Source organism: Stegastes partitus, unplaced genomic scaffold (assembly GCF_000690725.1).
Source record: "Stegastes partitus isolate 25-593 unplaced genomic scaffold, Stegastes_partitus-1.0.2 Scaffold932, whole genome shotgun sequence".
Classification (NCBI taxonomy): Eukaryota; Metazoa; Chordata; class Actinopteri; family Pomacentridae; genus Stegastes; species Stegastes partitus.
Genome location: NW_007578663.1, coordinates 309819 through 324058, shown reverse-complemented (window position 1 = coordinate 324058; position 14240 = coordinate 309819). Strand labels below are relative to the sequence as shown.

The 14240-nt window shown below is 43.3% G+C and overlaps 1 protein-coding gene across 4 annotated transcripts in view; it reads left to right on the top strand.

The window, feature by feature from the left end:
- Positions 1-4013: 4013 nt before the first annotated feature.
- Positions 4014-14240, top strand: part of LOC103366337 (transcription factor COE3-like) — a 193816-nt gene continuing 183589 nt past the window's right edge. For all 4 annotated transcript variants that reach the window (XR_520662.1, XM_008294036.1, XM_008294037.1 and 1 more), the window contains exon 1: positions 4014-4608. Coding sequence is in view for 3 of the 4 variants with exons in the window: in XM_008294036.1 (XP_008292258.1) it covers positions 4475-4608 (134 nt within the window). In the remaining variant the exon portion in view is untranslated. The remainder of the gene's footprint in view (positions 4609-14240) is intronic.

The window sequence follows — 14240 nt, the reverse complement described above, 5'->3', positions numbered from 1 at the left end:
CCAACGCCGTCCTGCCGCTACATGCGGCTTAATCGGCAGCTGGAAATAGTCCTGCGAGTTTATTTCATTAAGAGCTGCAGCTGTTTGTTGCTGTTTTCCTGTAGCTCCCAGACGAGCAGGTCAGGAGACCCCGGGAGGAGCCCAGAGATGATTTCCAGGAATCAAATTAAATGTGGAAACGATTGGAAAAAGCAGATTTGTCACCGACGGTTTTGGGCTGTTCTGTTCTGTTGTGTTGGAAAAGTTTGATTTGGTTTCACAAAACCTCGAAATAAATGCACAGAGCAGATCAAAACATGACGTACGTTTTATGTTCAGATTTTAAATGAATACAAGAAGTGTAGTGAAATAAAAAGAAAGTATAATTGACTTGCTGGAAGAGGACAAATATACATGACTTATGATTGAAGTAACGGCTATAAATATGACATTAAATGTTCTGGGAAGTGACTGAGAGTAAACGAGCACGTTGTTGGTTTAAGTTAAACAAAAACAAAATAAAACAAACAGTGACACTTTAACATTTCTGTGACAATCTTTTAAAATGTTATTCTCAAATTCTAATTGCCTTCGTGGATAAATTACGTTGAACTGAATTAGATAGGAGAAGGAAAAAATATCCCCAACTTTCCCAATCTCAGGATCTTAAAATACATTTATTTGTCCTGAAACGATCATCCAGAAAAGTCGATTTCAGTTTTCATTGGACAGTTTTCTCTAAGCTGCTAATTGAATTCTTATTTCTATTGAAATCATAAAGAAATCCACTCACATGTTAGGAGCTCATTTATTTTATTATTCTTCCTTCAGCTTCACATTTTAATCTCAGTCTTTGCTTTTCTCTGTGGCTGTAAACATCTTAAATAGCAGCGCAACCCCTCTCAAGTGTGTGTGTGTGTGTGTGTGTGTGTGTGTGTGTGTGTGTGTGTTTGTTTTGTGTGTAGCCTGCAGTTCCGCCTCCCGTCCCCTGGGGGGCGCCCTCTGTCTGCACACTGGACTCACCTGGCCGCAGCTTCTGCTCAAACCGAGTGTATTTCCACGGGTGTCACAGAACAAAGTGCCATCTGCATTTCGCACATTCTCTCGTTTATTCGGAGAGCCGGAATTAACATGTAATTAATTAAAATACATAAAACAGCAGGTAAAGATGCATCTGCTGGAGGTTCTGCCGAGATTAGAGTACCCTCTCAAAAAACCGGGGCCTGTATATTTACAACACGAATGCTCTTTTATTGTTCTTTTAGGTTCCGCTAAGGCCGAACCTGGCAGCGCTTCCTATACCCGGGTTCCCCAGAGGGTTCCCACGGCGGTTTGAAGGGGGATGAAGGGAATCCGAGGAGGTTCTGGGGGTTCCAGGAGCATTTAGAGCAGCTCCAGGTTGACCTGTAGGTGCCTTTAGTGGGTTCTGGGGCGTTCGGAGAAGATTCTGTGAGCTCTCTGAGGCAGTTTCCTTGGCTGTCCAGAAAAGTGCTTTTAAATCCAAAGTATTATTATTATTATTATTATTGTTATTGTTATTATAATATGTTGGGTTCCACAGTGAGCTACGGTTCTCCGATGAGGAGGCTTAAGGTGCTGCTGGGGGGATCCAGGAGAGGCGTGGTGGTTCTAAGAGGCTTCCCCAGGACGGACGTTCTTGAGGGGAGTTCCTGGAGGTGTTTCTCTGGGGCTCCTGGAGGGTTCTGTGTAATTATTAAGACGCTCCAGAGGAGGTTTAAGGGCTCTCGAAGAGATGTTCTTCAGGTCCACTGGTGCGTCTAAAGCGGTTCCAGATGTTCTAAGGCATTTTTTTAGAAGCTCCAGGTGATTCAAGGACTGTTTTTTTTTTTTAGGAAGCAGGAAATTAGAGCAGGATTTCCAGGAGGATCCACGGTCACTGGAGGCTGTTCTTTTTGATTCTCAGGTCCTTCAACGAGTTCTAAGGAACATTTAAAAGGTCTAGAGGAGGTTCCAGGATTGTTTGAATAGATTTCAAGGTTCCAGAGGAGGTTTCAGATTCATTAAAAACCTAAAATAAAATTCAACAGAAGAGAGTCACTTAAAAAAATCTAATAAAATAACATTAAACGGAATTAAATTATTATTACTGGAGAGTAGATTCTTTCCCACAAGCTGTTAGAAAATATTCCAGCAAGACACTGAATAAAAGCAAATAATAATAATAGTAATAATAATAAAAATACTGATAATATTAACTGCTGTTGTGAATAACATTACATTATTATTATTATTATTATTATTACTATTGTTATTATTACTATTGTTGATATCATTATTTGTAGCAGCGGTTAGTTTTATTCAAGCATTAATTGTATTTATTATGAACGCGGCCTACTATTACGGGCTAATTATGAAAATGCTAAAACGGTGTTTAGAAGGTTTGTTGTCGAGCCGGTGAGCCCGTTGCAGTCCCGGTTCTGGTCCGGCCCGTCCTCCTCCTCCTCCTCCTCCTCATCATCTCCTTCTTCCTCAACATGTTTGCAGCGTCTCATTGACTTTTCTCTCCGCGCACAGAAGTATTTTTCCAGGCTTTCCAGACGTTTCTGTTTCCCTGGAGGAAGGCAGCGGGCTAAAGGAGGATAAATATTTAATCAGCGCTGCTCTGGAGTTTTTGCTTAATTAGAGGAATTCTGCTCCTGCCACGGAGATGAACAAAAATGACTGCTGGAGATGTCAAATATCCCCCCAAACATCAAGAGCGATGATCAGAGACAACCTCGTAATTATTATTACCGTTATTATTATTATTGCTGCTGCAGCTCGGTTTAAATTAAAGGCACATATTTTATAGCAGTGTGAAATAAAACACTCGCACTAAAACATAGCTTATTAAAGGCTTTCCCTCCTGGTGTGTGTGTGTGTGTGTGTGTGTGTGTGTGTGTGTGTGTGTGTGTGTGTGTGTGTGTGTGTGTGTGTGTGTGTGTGTGTGTGTGTTAGAGAGAGAGTGAGAGAGAGAGCAGAGCGCCATATGTCCGTGCGTAAAAAAGCGCAAATTGGTGCCAAATTTGCGCGCCGCCCGTGTCAGTCAGCCTGAACGCCGGATGACAGAGGAGATTATTTCACATGAAACCAGTTAATCCCCCAAAATCTGCAGAAGTCTGCGAGGTTGGAGGGAGTGAATACAGATTTGTGTTACTGATGAGGTTCAGTATTACAGTCTCGTATCCGCAAAGTGAATCTGGAGCGGGGCCTGTGCGGAAACAGCCGCGGAAGGTTTGGATGTAGCAGCAGCAGCAGCCCGTCAGCCTCCACAACTCAGTTAATCACATTCTCAGGCGGGAAGCGCTCACGTTTCTTAACCAGAAGTGACAGAATCCGCCGGTGTGGTGACACGGAGACCGGAGCCGGTGTCGGAGTGATGCGTAAATCAGGAAAATAAATGATTTGTGACTCGGTGGTTTGAACTCACCGCAGGAGCAGATTCCCTCACACGCTGCGGGCTAACGGGAGGCTTCACTCCCCTCCGCTCCGGCCAATCACAGCCGCCAGCGTGTTTATTAAAATGTTCAAAACCGTCTCAGTGAGGTGTGCTCGGACCTTCAGCACTCCTCTCATTAGCGGGCCGTTTTGAGCCGCTTTCAAAACTTCACGTTTCAGCGTCATTTTTTGCAGTGCGCGCGGCCGAACACGCGGAAACCCATATTTGGGGGCCGCGCTGAAAAAACAATGACGCAACATCAGAGTTCGACCAATGAGACGCGAGAGGTGCGACTCGTATTCAAACGAGCTGCCCTTATTTGGCGCTTTCCCCGCCCCCCGCTGCTCCACGCCAGTCCCCCGGGAAATCCAGAGCGCCGGACCCCAGGAGAAGGAGCTCTCCGCCGGGACAGAGGAGCCATAAAGAGCCGGGGAGGGAGGGGATGAGATTTCTCGCTGCCCAATCCCCCTGTTCCCCCGGGAGCCGCTGCCTTCCACGGTCCGTCCCTCCCTCTTGTTTGCTAATCATTTCATTTTACTCCTTTTTGAAGCGCTGGCTTGTTTTTTTTATCCCACTTTTCATTTTTCCACAATCCGCGGCTGCTCGCCTCCCTCTGATCCCCGGCTCTCCCCGCTCCGTTCTCCCGGCGTTGGGCTCTCCGGATCCCGGCTGATTCTGCTCCGTCTCTCTCTCTGTCTGTCTCGGCTCCTCTGAGATGCTCTCCCCGCTCTCCGCTCCTCTCTCCGCCCTCTTTTAACTTCACAGAGACGCCGGTTTAAAGCCCGGGCTGCTGCGAGCCGGGGCTGGGATCTAAAACAACCCCGGAGAAACCCAGAGGGATCCGGGGCTCTTCTCTGGATCAGGACCCGGTACTTTGGGGAAGCTCGCCCGTGTGTCCCCCACCCCTCCTCCTCCCCTCCTTCCTCCTCATCGCTCCTCGTTCGCTCCTCCACCTTAATCCAGGTGGTCCTTTGGCTTTTTTGAGTGGCGGCTACAGGGAGGATTATTCTTCTTTCTTGTTTCTGGTGAAGACAAAGCTCCCAGAAGGACACTTTGATGTTCTCCATCCAGGACAGCCTCCCTCGGGGGGCCCTGACCATGAAGGAGGAGCCGCTCCCCACCGGCATGACCCCGGTCCGCTCCTGGATGCAAGGCGCAGGGATTTTGGACGCCAACACAGCGGCCCAGAGGTAAAAACATCACAAACCATGCAACTTTTCATCTGTCTGCTGTGCGGTGCCACCCGCTCGATTAGTTAGAAAAGTCCAGCGTGAAGGTGAAAGTGGTGTTGTGCATCCTCCAGGATCTGCCTGGGAAGGGACACGCGTGGAGGCTTCTGCTGAGCCCGAAGAGTGAAAGGCGAGAAATTAAAAGCAAAGTGAAAGCAACCACACGGCTGCAGCAAGAGTTCAAGTGCAGCTAGTTTGAGGAAAACAATTTAAAAGCGCACAAATAACCCGAGGCAGCTTCTCACTTTGTGTCACTAACGGATGAAATGAGTACGAGAGAGAAACGTGAGAACTTTCCATCAGCTGCACGGTTAAAAGTCCAACTTTCACAAAAGAAAAAACGAATTAGAATAAAAACAGGGAATAATCACACGAGTCCCGTTTCTCCTCTCTCAGTAACTCCGACCAGCTGGTGGTGTCTCAGCGCTCAGCCGAAGCTCCTCTCGCCGCCTCCCGCGTCTCTCCGCCGGGTTCGGGCTCAGTGCTGTGCGGCCGGAGCGCGGCGCCATGTTCTTCCTCCCCACTTCTTTATAAACCCCAAAGTCAACTTGAAATAAAGTTGACTCCCTGCACACCGCGGCTCTGATAATTCATTTAAACTCATCCATCGCTGCGGCTCGAACACGCCGCGCGTAAAGAGCGCAGGAGGCGGCGGGAGGAGCGCGGAGCCGCCGCCGCCTCCTGCGCGCCCCCGTTCTCCGGGGTTTTGGGGAAAATTATCAAAACTAGTTAATACACGACTATTTAATTAAATCACGCTGATATTTTTCTTCCATCCACAAACACCAGATTCTGGCGAATTTCAAGATTTAAGCGATATTTTATTTATGAGCCAAACTCTGGGAGGAAATAAAGCGAAATGTAACTGGGTCACAGGTTAAATTAAAGAGTGGTGCAGCTTTACACACGCAAGATAAAATAAGTTCATGTCTGATGCAGACGCTCAGCTTCACTTTGAAATAAATCGATTTTTTATTTTTAAAGCTCTCAAAGCGTCACCCAGTTGAATAAATATTTTTAACGAGCAGCCGAATTTAACAGTAAAACACACACATCCCAATCTCTCCTCGGTGTTTTTAAAATCCTCCTTTGGAAGTTGGAAAGTGTTTTTCCAGTAAAACACGACAGTAATGAGTTTAAAGCGCTCACGTGCGTCTCTCGGGTGGAAACAGGTGAGCTCCGCTGAAATCCGACCGCTTCACTCCAACAAATCAATGCGACGTTGGCAGCGCAGCCTCGGGTCCAAACCACCTGAACACGGGCAAAGAAAATCCATGAACGGCGGGATGAAGCTCCGAGAGCCCGCATTCATCAGGAGCCCGCAGCTCTGCGCGGTCCAAACGTCTCAGGATTCCTGTCTGCGTGTTTTTAATTTTACCTGCAGAAGTTTGCTCTAAAATTCCAGCTTTAAATTCTGCAACAATCCTCAGCAGCGTCCAGTTTAATTATCAGTTAATTAAAACGCGTTTAAATGAATTTTTGTTCTTAAATTTGATCCCAGATTTGATCTCAGTTAAACACCTGTTTTACATTCAGCCTGTCAGCACTCACTAATGTACAGCAGATTCCAAATGCACAAATTGTCTTCCAACAAATGCACAATTAATAGTCTGATTATTTTATTATTCATCAAGGATGTCAAATAAAGTATAACTTGTAGATATTTGTTTGCTTCAAGCAGCAGTCAAAACCCCCAAAATATTCAGTTTACTGTCAAAGAAAGATTTAAAAATCACATCTGAGAGGCTGAAAAGGAGCTTTTTTTATTTTTTTATTTCTTTGCCATATTTGCTATAAAATAAAAAAAGCATTTCATTAAATTTAAATGCAGGTGCAATTGTTGTAAATGTGTGAAAAGCAGCGTGGTGTGTCTGGAAGTGGAGCTCTCTGTAGACAAACATGCTGCCCACTTACAGGTGACAATAAAAAGACGTTATGTTAAACACCTGCGCCTTTAAAATCTCCACGAGAAACAGACTTCCACCTTCGATTTGGGAGATTAAACTGTGAAAAACAAGCAGTGGAGAAAAGAGGGGAGACCTCAGGAGGAGCTGCAGAGCAGAAATCACTCTGCCTGTTCGACCGCTGGAGGTCGGAGGCAAACATCTGGACAGAAAGTACAATTACAAACCCACAAATCTGCCGCGCGCACGTCCAACCCCTAGAACCGTTCAGATAAATTGCTTTCAGATTCAGAAAACCTGCTGAAAACTCCACGCTGGAGGTTTTGCAGGCAGCTAAACCAAAATCAATGAAGCCAGGCTGAAGGAAAATACAGAAAATAATCCGTATTTAGGAAATGAATGTACAGAAAAACGTGTTTGGATGCAAATGGGTGCTGGATTTAATGTAAATGAAGCGTATTTGCTCCTCAGAACTGACTCTCGGTGTATTCTGCTCTCAGATTTTTCTAATTGTACAGTTTATTCTACTGCTGAGCTCCTGAAACTCTCCTCCTCATCCCATGTTAATGATCCAGATGTTTAAATAACTGGCTCTGTGCTGCTGATGTGCTGCTGAGTCCGTGGGTTTGTGCTGTTTGTTTTATTTATTTCTTTGGTAAATGAAACTTTGGGCTTTGTGAGGCTGCTGCTGCTGCAGGAAGACGTCGATCAGAATCACGCGCGTCGAGACCAAAATCACATTTTTACAAATTTGAAAGCGGAGGATTAAAAAAAAAATTTAAAAAACGGTTTGATGAGGAAAAACTCTGAGTGATTCCTCTTCCAGATGTGCAGTCGGATGCTGCGCCGACAAACGGACGAGCAGTAAATATAACAGGAAGAGACAGAGTGGAGTAAATAAAGCAGCCAGACCTGCCTCTGATGAATTTAAGTTCATTACGATTCATGAAGAGCTGCAGGTTTGTAGATATTTTAAAGGTTTATTCTTAAAATCGCTGGACAGATAAATGATGAAAGTTGCAGGAATTTTATTAATGCGGCTTGGAATGTACAGATTTGTTCCAGTTTGTGGTTATTATGAGGAGAAACTCAGCAGGGAGGAGGGTCTCTACTCAGGGGCCGGCGGACCTTCATCACAACTTCTTTAGCTGCACAAAACAAAAACCTGTAAAAATAAAACCGAAATGACAGAAAAGAGGTGTGAAAATTTACACGTATGATGCAAAAAATAGAATGCACAAAGGACAGAATCAGGTCAATAAACATGAAATAAATAGTGTGACAGAGGACATGTTGGTGCTGTAAATACTCTACAAATAAAGACTACGGTCTGCAGAAGGAGATGCTAATGCCACAGTGTGTTTGTTCTACAGAAACATGAGCAACCTGCAGCTTGATTTTATTTATCAGGACTAAAACACGTTTAAAAAAACAGTTTTATTGTTATTTCTGCAGCCAGATTATTAAAAACTCTTTTATCGATCAGTTGTCTAAGCTAAAAAAAAACAGAGAATCAGCAGCGTCACTGCACTCTGATTCAACAGATGAACTTCCAGAGTCATCCACCTCTGGCTGATTTATTATAAACCAGCGTCTGAATTTTAGAGAAAAGCTTTGAAACAGGCCAGTCGTAGCTACATGAGGTCAATTTAAAGATTCTTGCTTTTCACTTCAATTTTTCAGCAAAGAAGCAAAAGGAGGATTTTAGGGATATTTAACAGGTGGAGCCTCGTGTGTGTCCTGATGACCACACATGCACCTTTAGGAGCATGAATCAGGTGTTAAACGGATCGTTGGTCGGTGCAGCCGTTCATTGTCTCTCCCCAGCTTCGTCCTGCAGATGCCTAATGGATGATATTTATCTGATATTTGGTGTGCAAACCTCCTGTTTCCACAGTGCATTAGAAGATGCTTCTCGCTCACAGAGACAAACAGCGGAAGTAGAAGCAAGCCGCTGGTGTTTGGACGGTGTCGTGTTCACAACGTTTAACAAATGCACGAGAAACAAACAGAAAGCCGAGAGATTCCCCACCGAACTGTGGCTGAAATGTGAGGACAAATATCCATAAAAATCCTGAGACGGGTGTCACCCCGAAAGAAACCGTCTCAGTTTACTCCACCGACATTTAACCCTCGCGATCCTCTCATTTACAAACCCTAAAACTGCCCTCAAACGCCTCACGAAGCTCCTCCGTCTGATGAATGATTCAGACGTCTGAGCGATGAGTTTTAATCTTTTCAGGGTTTTTGTCTGCGGGTGTCGAACATTTGTGTGGATTATTTATCCGTAGACGCATAAATAATGGAAGCTCCTGATAACCGAGTGCTAATTGGAAGACGCCGGTTTGAATCCCGCGTGGCGCCATTCAAACTGACGTCTGTGTCAGGTTTAGGCTTCGTGTTTCTGTGAAGCCACGTTTGTGTTTCTGTGTCAGACTCTAGTTCCTTCAACGCTTCAGGACAAAGTTACTCACAGCTGAATTAAAAAAATCAAAACATCAGGATGAATAACTCTGAAGCTCCGATGCAATGTTCTGAAAACGCTCATCAGGCCAAAGTACAGATGTTTTTTCAGCAAAATACCCTGTAAATGTTCTAATTCTGCAGAAATCTACAATATGTGACAGTTTGTACTGATGCATCACCGCTGACTTGTTTTCTAAGTGTCTCTGCTGCACAAACCTACATTTAGTTTTCAAATATTTCCTCAAATCTGAGCTTTTTGGGTTAAATATTGATTATTTGAGCTGTATGAAACCAACTCACAGGCGTCTGAAATCCAACAAGGTGCTTTTTTTGGGGGTCAAAAAGGTCGTTTTCTGTCCTCGACGTAAACGTGTTTAACAGTTTGTGTGTAAAATATGAATTTCTTCTAAACGCAGCACAGTGAAAAATACTCGAGAAGTGGAAAAAGTGAATGTTTTTCCCTCCAAAACTCCTGTTTCTGGCGCTTTGTTTGTTTCTTTGCGACCTACTTTTTAATACGACGGCAGCTTTCCTGCTGCTAAAATACATTTAGATTATTATTAATAAACTTTTACGCTCAAAAACCAAAAACATATGAAGAAAAAGCTCATCGTTTGAGGATTAGCTGCGATACGAAGGCGTGAACTGTCACGTTGATGTCGGCTGTAATTCGGATTTAATTCTTTTCTTTGAATATTCGTGGCTTCTGCACACTTTTACACATTTTATCGACAATCACAGATAATCAGTGTTTGTTATATGGTAGATTATTGGAGGAGAGACAGAGTGTGTGTGTGTGTGTGTGTGTGTGTGTGTGTGTGTGTGTGTACAACTCAACACACCCTCAGCTGTGTCTTTATTATTATTATTATTATTATTCTTATTATTATTATTTGAACCATAAAATGTCATTTTAACACAGTGACGTGTGTGAAATCGTCCCACAAAAACAAAAATCCAACCGCTGAAATCAAGTTTTATGACCAGAAACAAAATCCAAAGCTTCCCCAAGATTGTAATCCGATTACTTTCCTCTCATTGCTGCGTTGTCAGATTCAGCCGCTAAATGTTTCCGTGAAGATGTAAAATAGCGTGAATCAAACTGTGCAAACATGTCAATTTAACCGTATATTTAATATTTAAAGCATCAAATGTCATTTTAAGTAGATGTCAGCGTTAAAATTCTTCAGTGTCCTGATTTCAGTGATTGTTTGCGACGTAGGAGCTGCGAGGTTGGCGCTGGAGGACGACTGAAACGAGGATCTGATGCTTTCCTATGACAGCGAACTGAATGTTTTTCTGTTCCAGACTCTCGTTTGGAGAAAACAGCACATTTTAAGGCAGTGTTTGAGGCGCTGGGTCACTTCTACAGACGTTTTCACACATTTTAAAGAACAAATAATTCAAAAACATGCAGATGTGGCTGTAAAATGTCATCAGTATGTGTCAGTGTTAAGATCCTGTACTGCTGTGTTATTGGGAATCTGGTGACTCCAACATCCATCGATTTGTTTCTATTCAATAACTGTAGAATAATTAAATGTTTAATATCCAGATTTAAAGGGTTGTTTAACAAACTGTGATTTTTTATTTAACTGTTGCTGGACTTTAAAACCAGCCTTTAAACAGGAGATTTTAATTTATTGATGAAATCGATGAATGTTTTTGATTCAGTGAAGAAAACAAGCGTCCGAACTTTAACCTGAACCTTCCAGCGGTCCAGGCTGATGAATTATTTCACTGTTGATTATTTTCCAGGATGAATTAATCAGTTTATTGGTCTGCAAACCGGTTGAAGGATGTGCATCAGAGCTCGTCTTGTTTCAGTTCGCTGTCACAGAGAAAACATTCACAGAGTTCAGACTTTTCTCGTCTTTACATCCGTGAATGACGTCAGCATCTGCAGAGTTGTGTTTCACTTTGCTGCAGTCGATGATTTTACCTGCACGAGCACAAAGCAGTCACGTGAGCTTTTTGGTGCTTTAGAGCAGTTTTTGAGCGTTTTGTGTTCCAGATTGAGAACTGACAGCTGCAAGACGTAATCTCCAGCTTGTAGAATAAAACATCCGGATTCATCGGTCTGTGAACGTAAAGTTGGTCTGGGTTTTATTCTGCGTCAGAGGAATCAGAGAGAGCTCGTCGTCTTTAAGTGTGTCAAAGGGTGACTTCAGACTGAAAAGATGCACAAATGTTGATTTTGGAAAGAGTTAACGCTCCTGGACGGATTGTGGTGATTTTATTCTGGAGTGCGTCTGAATGTAAAAAAATAATCCAGAGGAAGCTTCTCGTGTTGTGCAGCTCTGGCAGAGGCGTCTAGAAGAGTTTTCAGCTTCAGATGGTCCGATCTGTGCTGCCCAATCAAATGAATGGTTTTGCTTCGTCCAGATAAAAGCTGTTCTGTAGTCGGTTTATTTCCATAAAACAGACTTTTCCTTTTTGGTGTTTCTCTTCTGTTTGTTGTTGTTTGTTTTTGCTCATTTTGCTGTCAACATGTGGATGAAACCTGAAGTGGGCGTAAACGTGACAGGGTGCTCTTGTGATTAACTTTGTCGCCGTGATGTCGTACGACGCTCCTCGGCTGATTCAAAGCGACTCGTCAGTGGCGTTTTCTTCATGTTAGTCTGAGGCGACATGTGAATCAGCTTTGAGCTCATGCAGTCGTGTTAAGAACGGATGTGTTGCAGCTGCACAGCTTTAAAAATCTTCATCAAACGCGATTTGCAGCAGAAAGAAAAAGCATAAAGTGACGTAGAATGAAGGACAAAACAGGGAATAAAAGCCCTTGTTTTCCTGAAATTAAGTGAGAGACAAAGTGAGAAAGATGTTGAAGTGTGACTAAAGAAAGTGTACGTTTGTGAAGGAATAATTAGATTCAGTTCAGATGTCCTATCAGGTCATAAAACATGCATTTTCTTTAACCAAGTTGGTATTGTGTGCGACGTTATGCGGCAAATAATTCTAAACCTCGATTCACTTCTGTAGCTTTTAGCTTCTGTCTTTAGATCTGATTAGTCGTCAACCATCCAGAGATTTTTCTAAAAGTAAAAACCGTCTAAACTCCCTAAATGTGAGCATGTTCAGGTTTCTCTCCGACAGTAAACCAAATGTCTTTGGACAAAACAAGAGTCCAAACAATGAATCAATCAGGAAAATAATCAGCAGATTAATCAAGAATGGAAATAATCATCAGTTAAAGACACAAACACACACTCCTGCACTCATGTACTGTTTAATAAAGCAGCTGCTACGCTCAATATCTGACATTATTTATCACCGAAATGTGTAAAAATGTGAAAGGAAAGCATCAAATCCTCACTACAGCCACAATAAACACGCTTAATATATGAATGAAACCCCCTAAAAACCAGTGAGACCTGCTCAAAGCCACATCGAACGCAGTTCTTTTACACGTCTGTTTGATGTACTGGATTCAGCTGTTCTGCATCTTCCTGAACACATCTGGAGGTGAAATCTTAACGTAGAAGCATAAATGTCAGGGGCACAGTGATGGAGACGGACTTTGTCGATCTGCTTTTTAATAAATGTTTTTATTAAATATTGTTTAACCTTGAGAAGGATTGTCTTGAGCGATTTTTAAACACTTTAAAGATGCTTCTGGAGGCTGAATCGTCCGTATTCTGAAGTAAAAAAATGACTTCTTGGACTGGCAGCTGAAATAAGCTGGAAACAGACTTTACTGGTCCGACTGTTTTTTTACAGATATATTTTAGTGATATTAAACAACATTATTTTATCTGGATTGTCTCGATAAATGAGCAGCGATTTGAAACCCTTTAAAGATGCTGATGGTCGTTTCAGGAGGTTTGATCTTCGTTATTCTGAAGTAAGAACAGAGAGAAGCTGAAATAAACCGGATGCTCTGTCTGTTTTTGTGTAAATATATTCTGATCTAAACCAGAAGCTGGCTGACGGTTTTTTAACCTCCAGTTCTCTGGATTTTCTTGGTAAATTAAAGCATTTTAAAGACATTTCTTTAGGTTTAGGCGTCGTTATTTTGAAGTCAGAGTGCACTTTCAGGACTCTGCCGGGTGAAATAAGTCTATTTTTTGTTATTTTTTTTAGTCAATATATTCTCTCATTGAACCAAACCAAATGCTGACTGATATTTTTAAAGCTTTACAAGGATTTTCTTGATAAATTTTAAACACTTTAAAGATGCCGGTTGTCGTTTCAGGAGGTTTAATCTTCGCTATTTGCAGTAAAAATGCACTTCTTGAACTCTGGCAGGTGAAATGAGCTGCAGACCGTTGCAGGTGTGTTAAAGTCGGAGTGTGTTGAGCAGATTTCCCTCCTGACGCCGCCGAGCAGAGTGAGCGATCCCGTCCTCCACGCCCATCTCCGTCCTGAGGGCTCGATGGGGCGGCTGGTGGAGCTGGCCTGGTTCAGGTGAATGATCGGCGACCGGGGGATTCCCCACGTCTGCGTCATTCGTCATCGACTCCAATCATCGAGGCTCGGCGCTCCCCGGCGGCGGCAGCAGGAGGGAGATCGTGGGCAAAAAAAAAGAAAAAAAATCCCCATTTGTACACAGAGACAGATGTGAGGCAGCGACGGATCTAAACGCTGAGAGACTCTTTATCAGAGAGCAATAACTCAGCGGATGATGGAGAGGTCAGCCGAGGCCTCGCCGCTCGCCTTTCCCTTCCTCAGAATAACGCTTCACTCTCAGAACAAACCCTCCTCCTCCTCCTCCTCCTCACTTACACACAATTAAACTCTCCTGAACGCCGCCTCAGAAACGTGTTAGATAATTAAACAGCCAGCAGACGCCTCGTTACTGTGGATTCTCCGCGACACGTCGTGCCTGCTCGAGTGCAAGTAAAACGCTCTTTTGTCTCCTCAAGCCTCGGCTCTCAGCGGCTGGCTCGGCTAGTCAAAAAAAAACAAAAAACAAAAAGAAAGAAACGCACAAAAAGCTGCAAACGATGAAGCTGAGAGGGGCAGGCGACCACGCTGAAGGCTGCGTTGGCCACCAAACAGCTGACTGCAGGAAGCTCCAGCCTCAGCAGGAAGTCAAATATTAAAACATCACAGGAAAATTAAACAAAAACATCAAAATAAAGCAAAAACCAAACTGACACTGAACACCTGGAATAGATTTACAGGACCCTGAACGCACCACACACACCAGAACTGATTAAATAAAACTAATATTTATGTCATATTTATTTACTATATTTAAAAAAGCTGCGTCTTTACGTC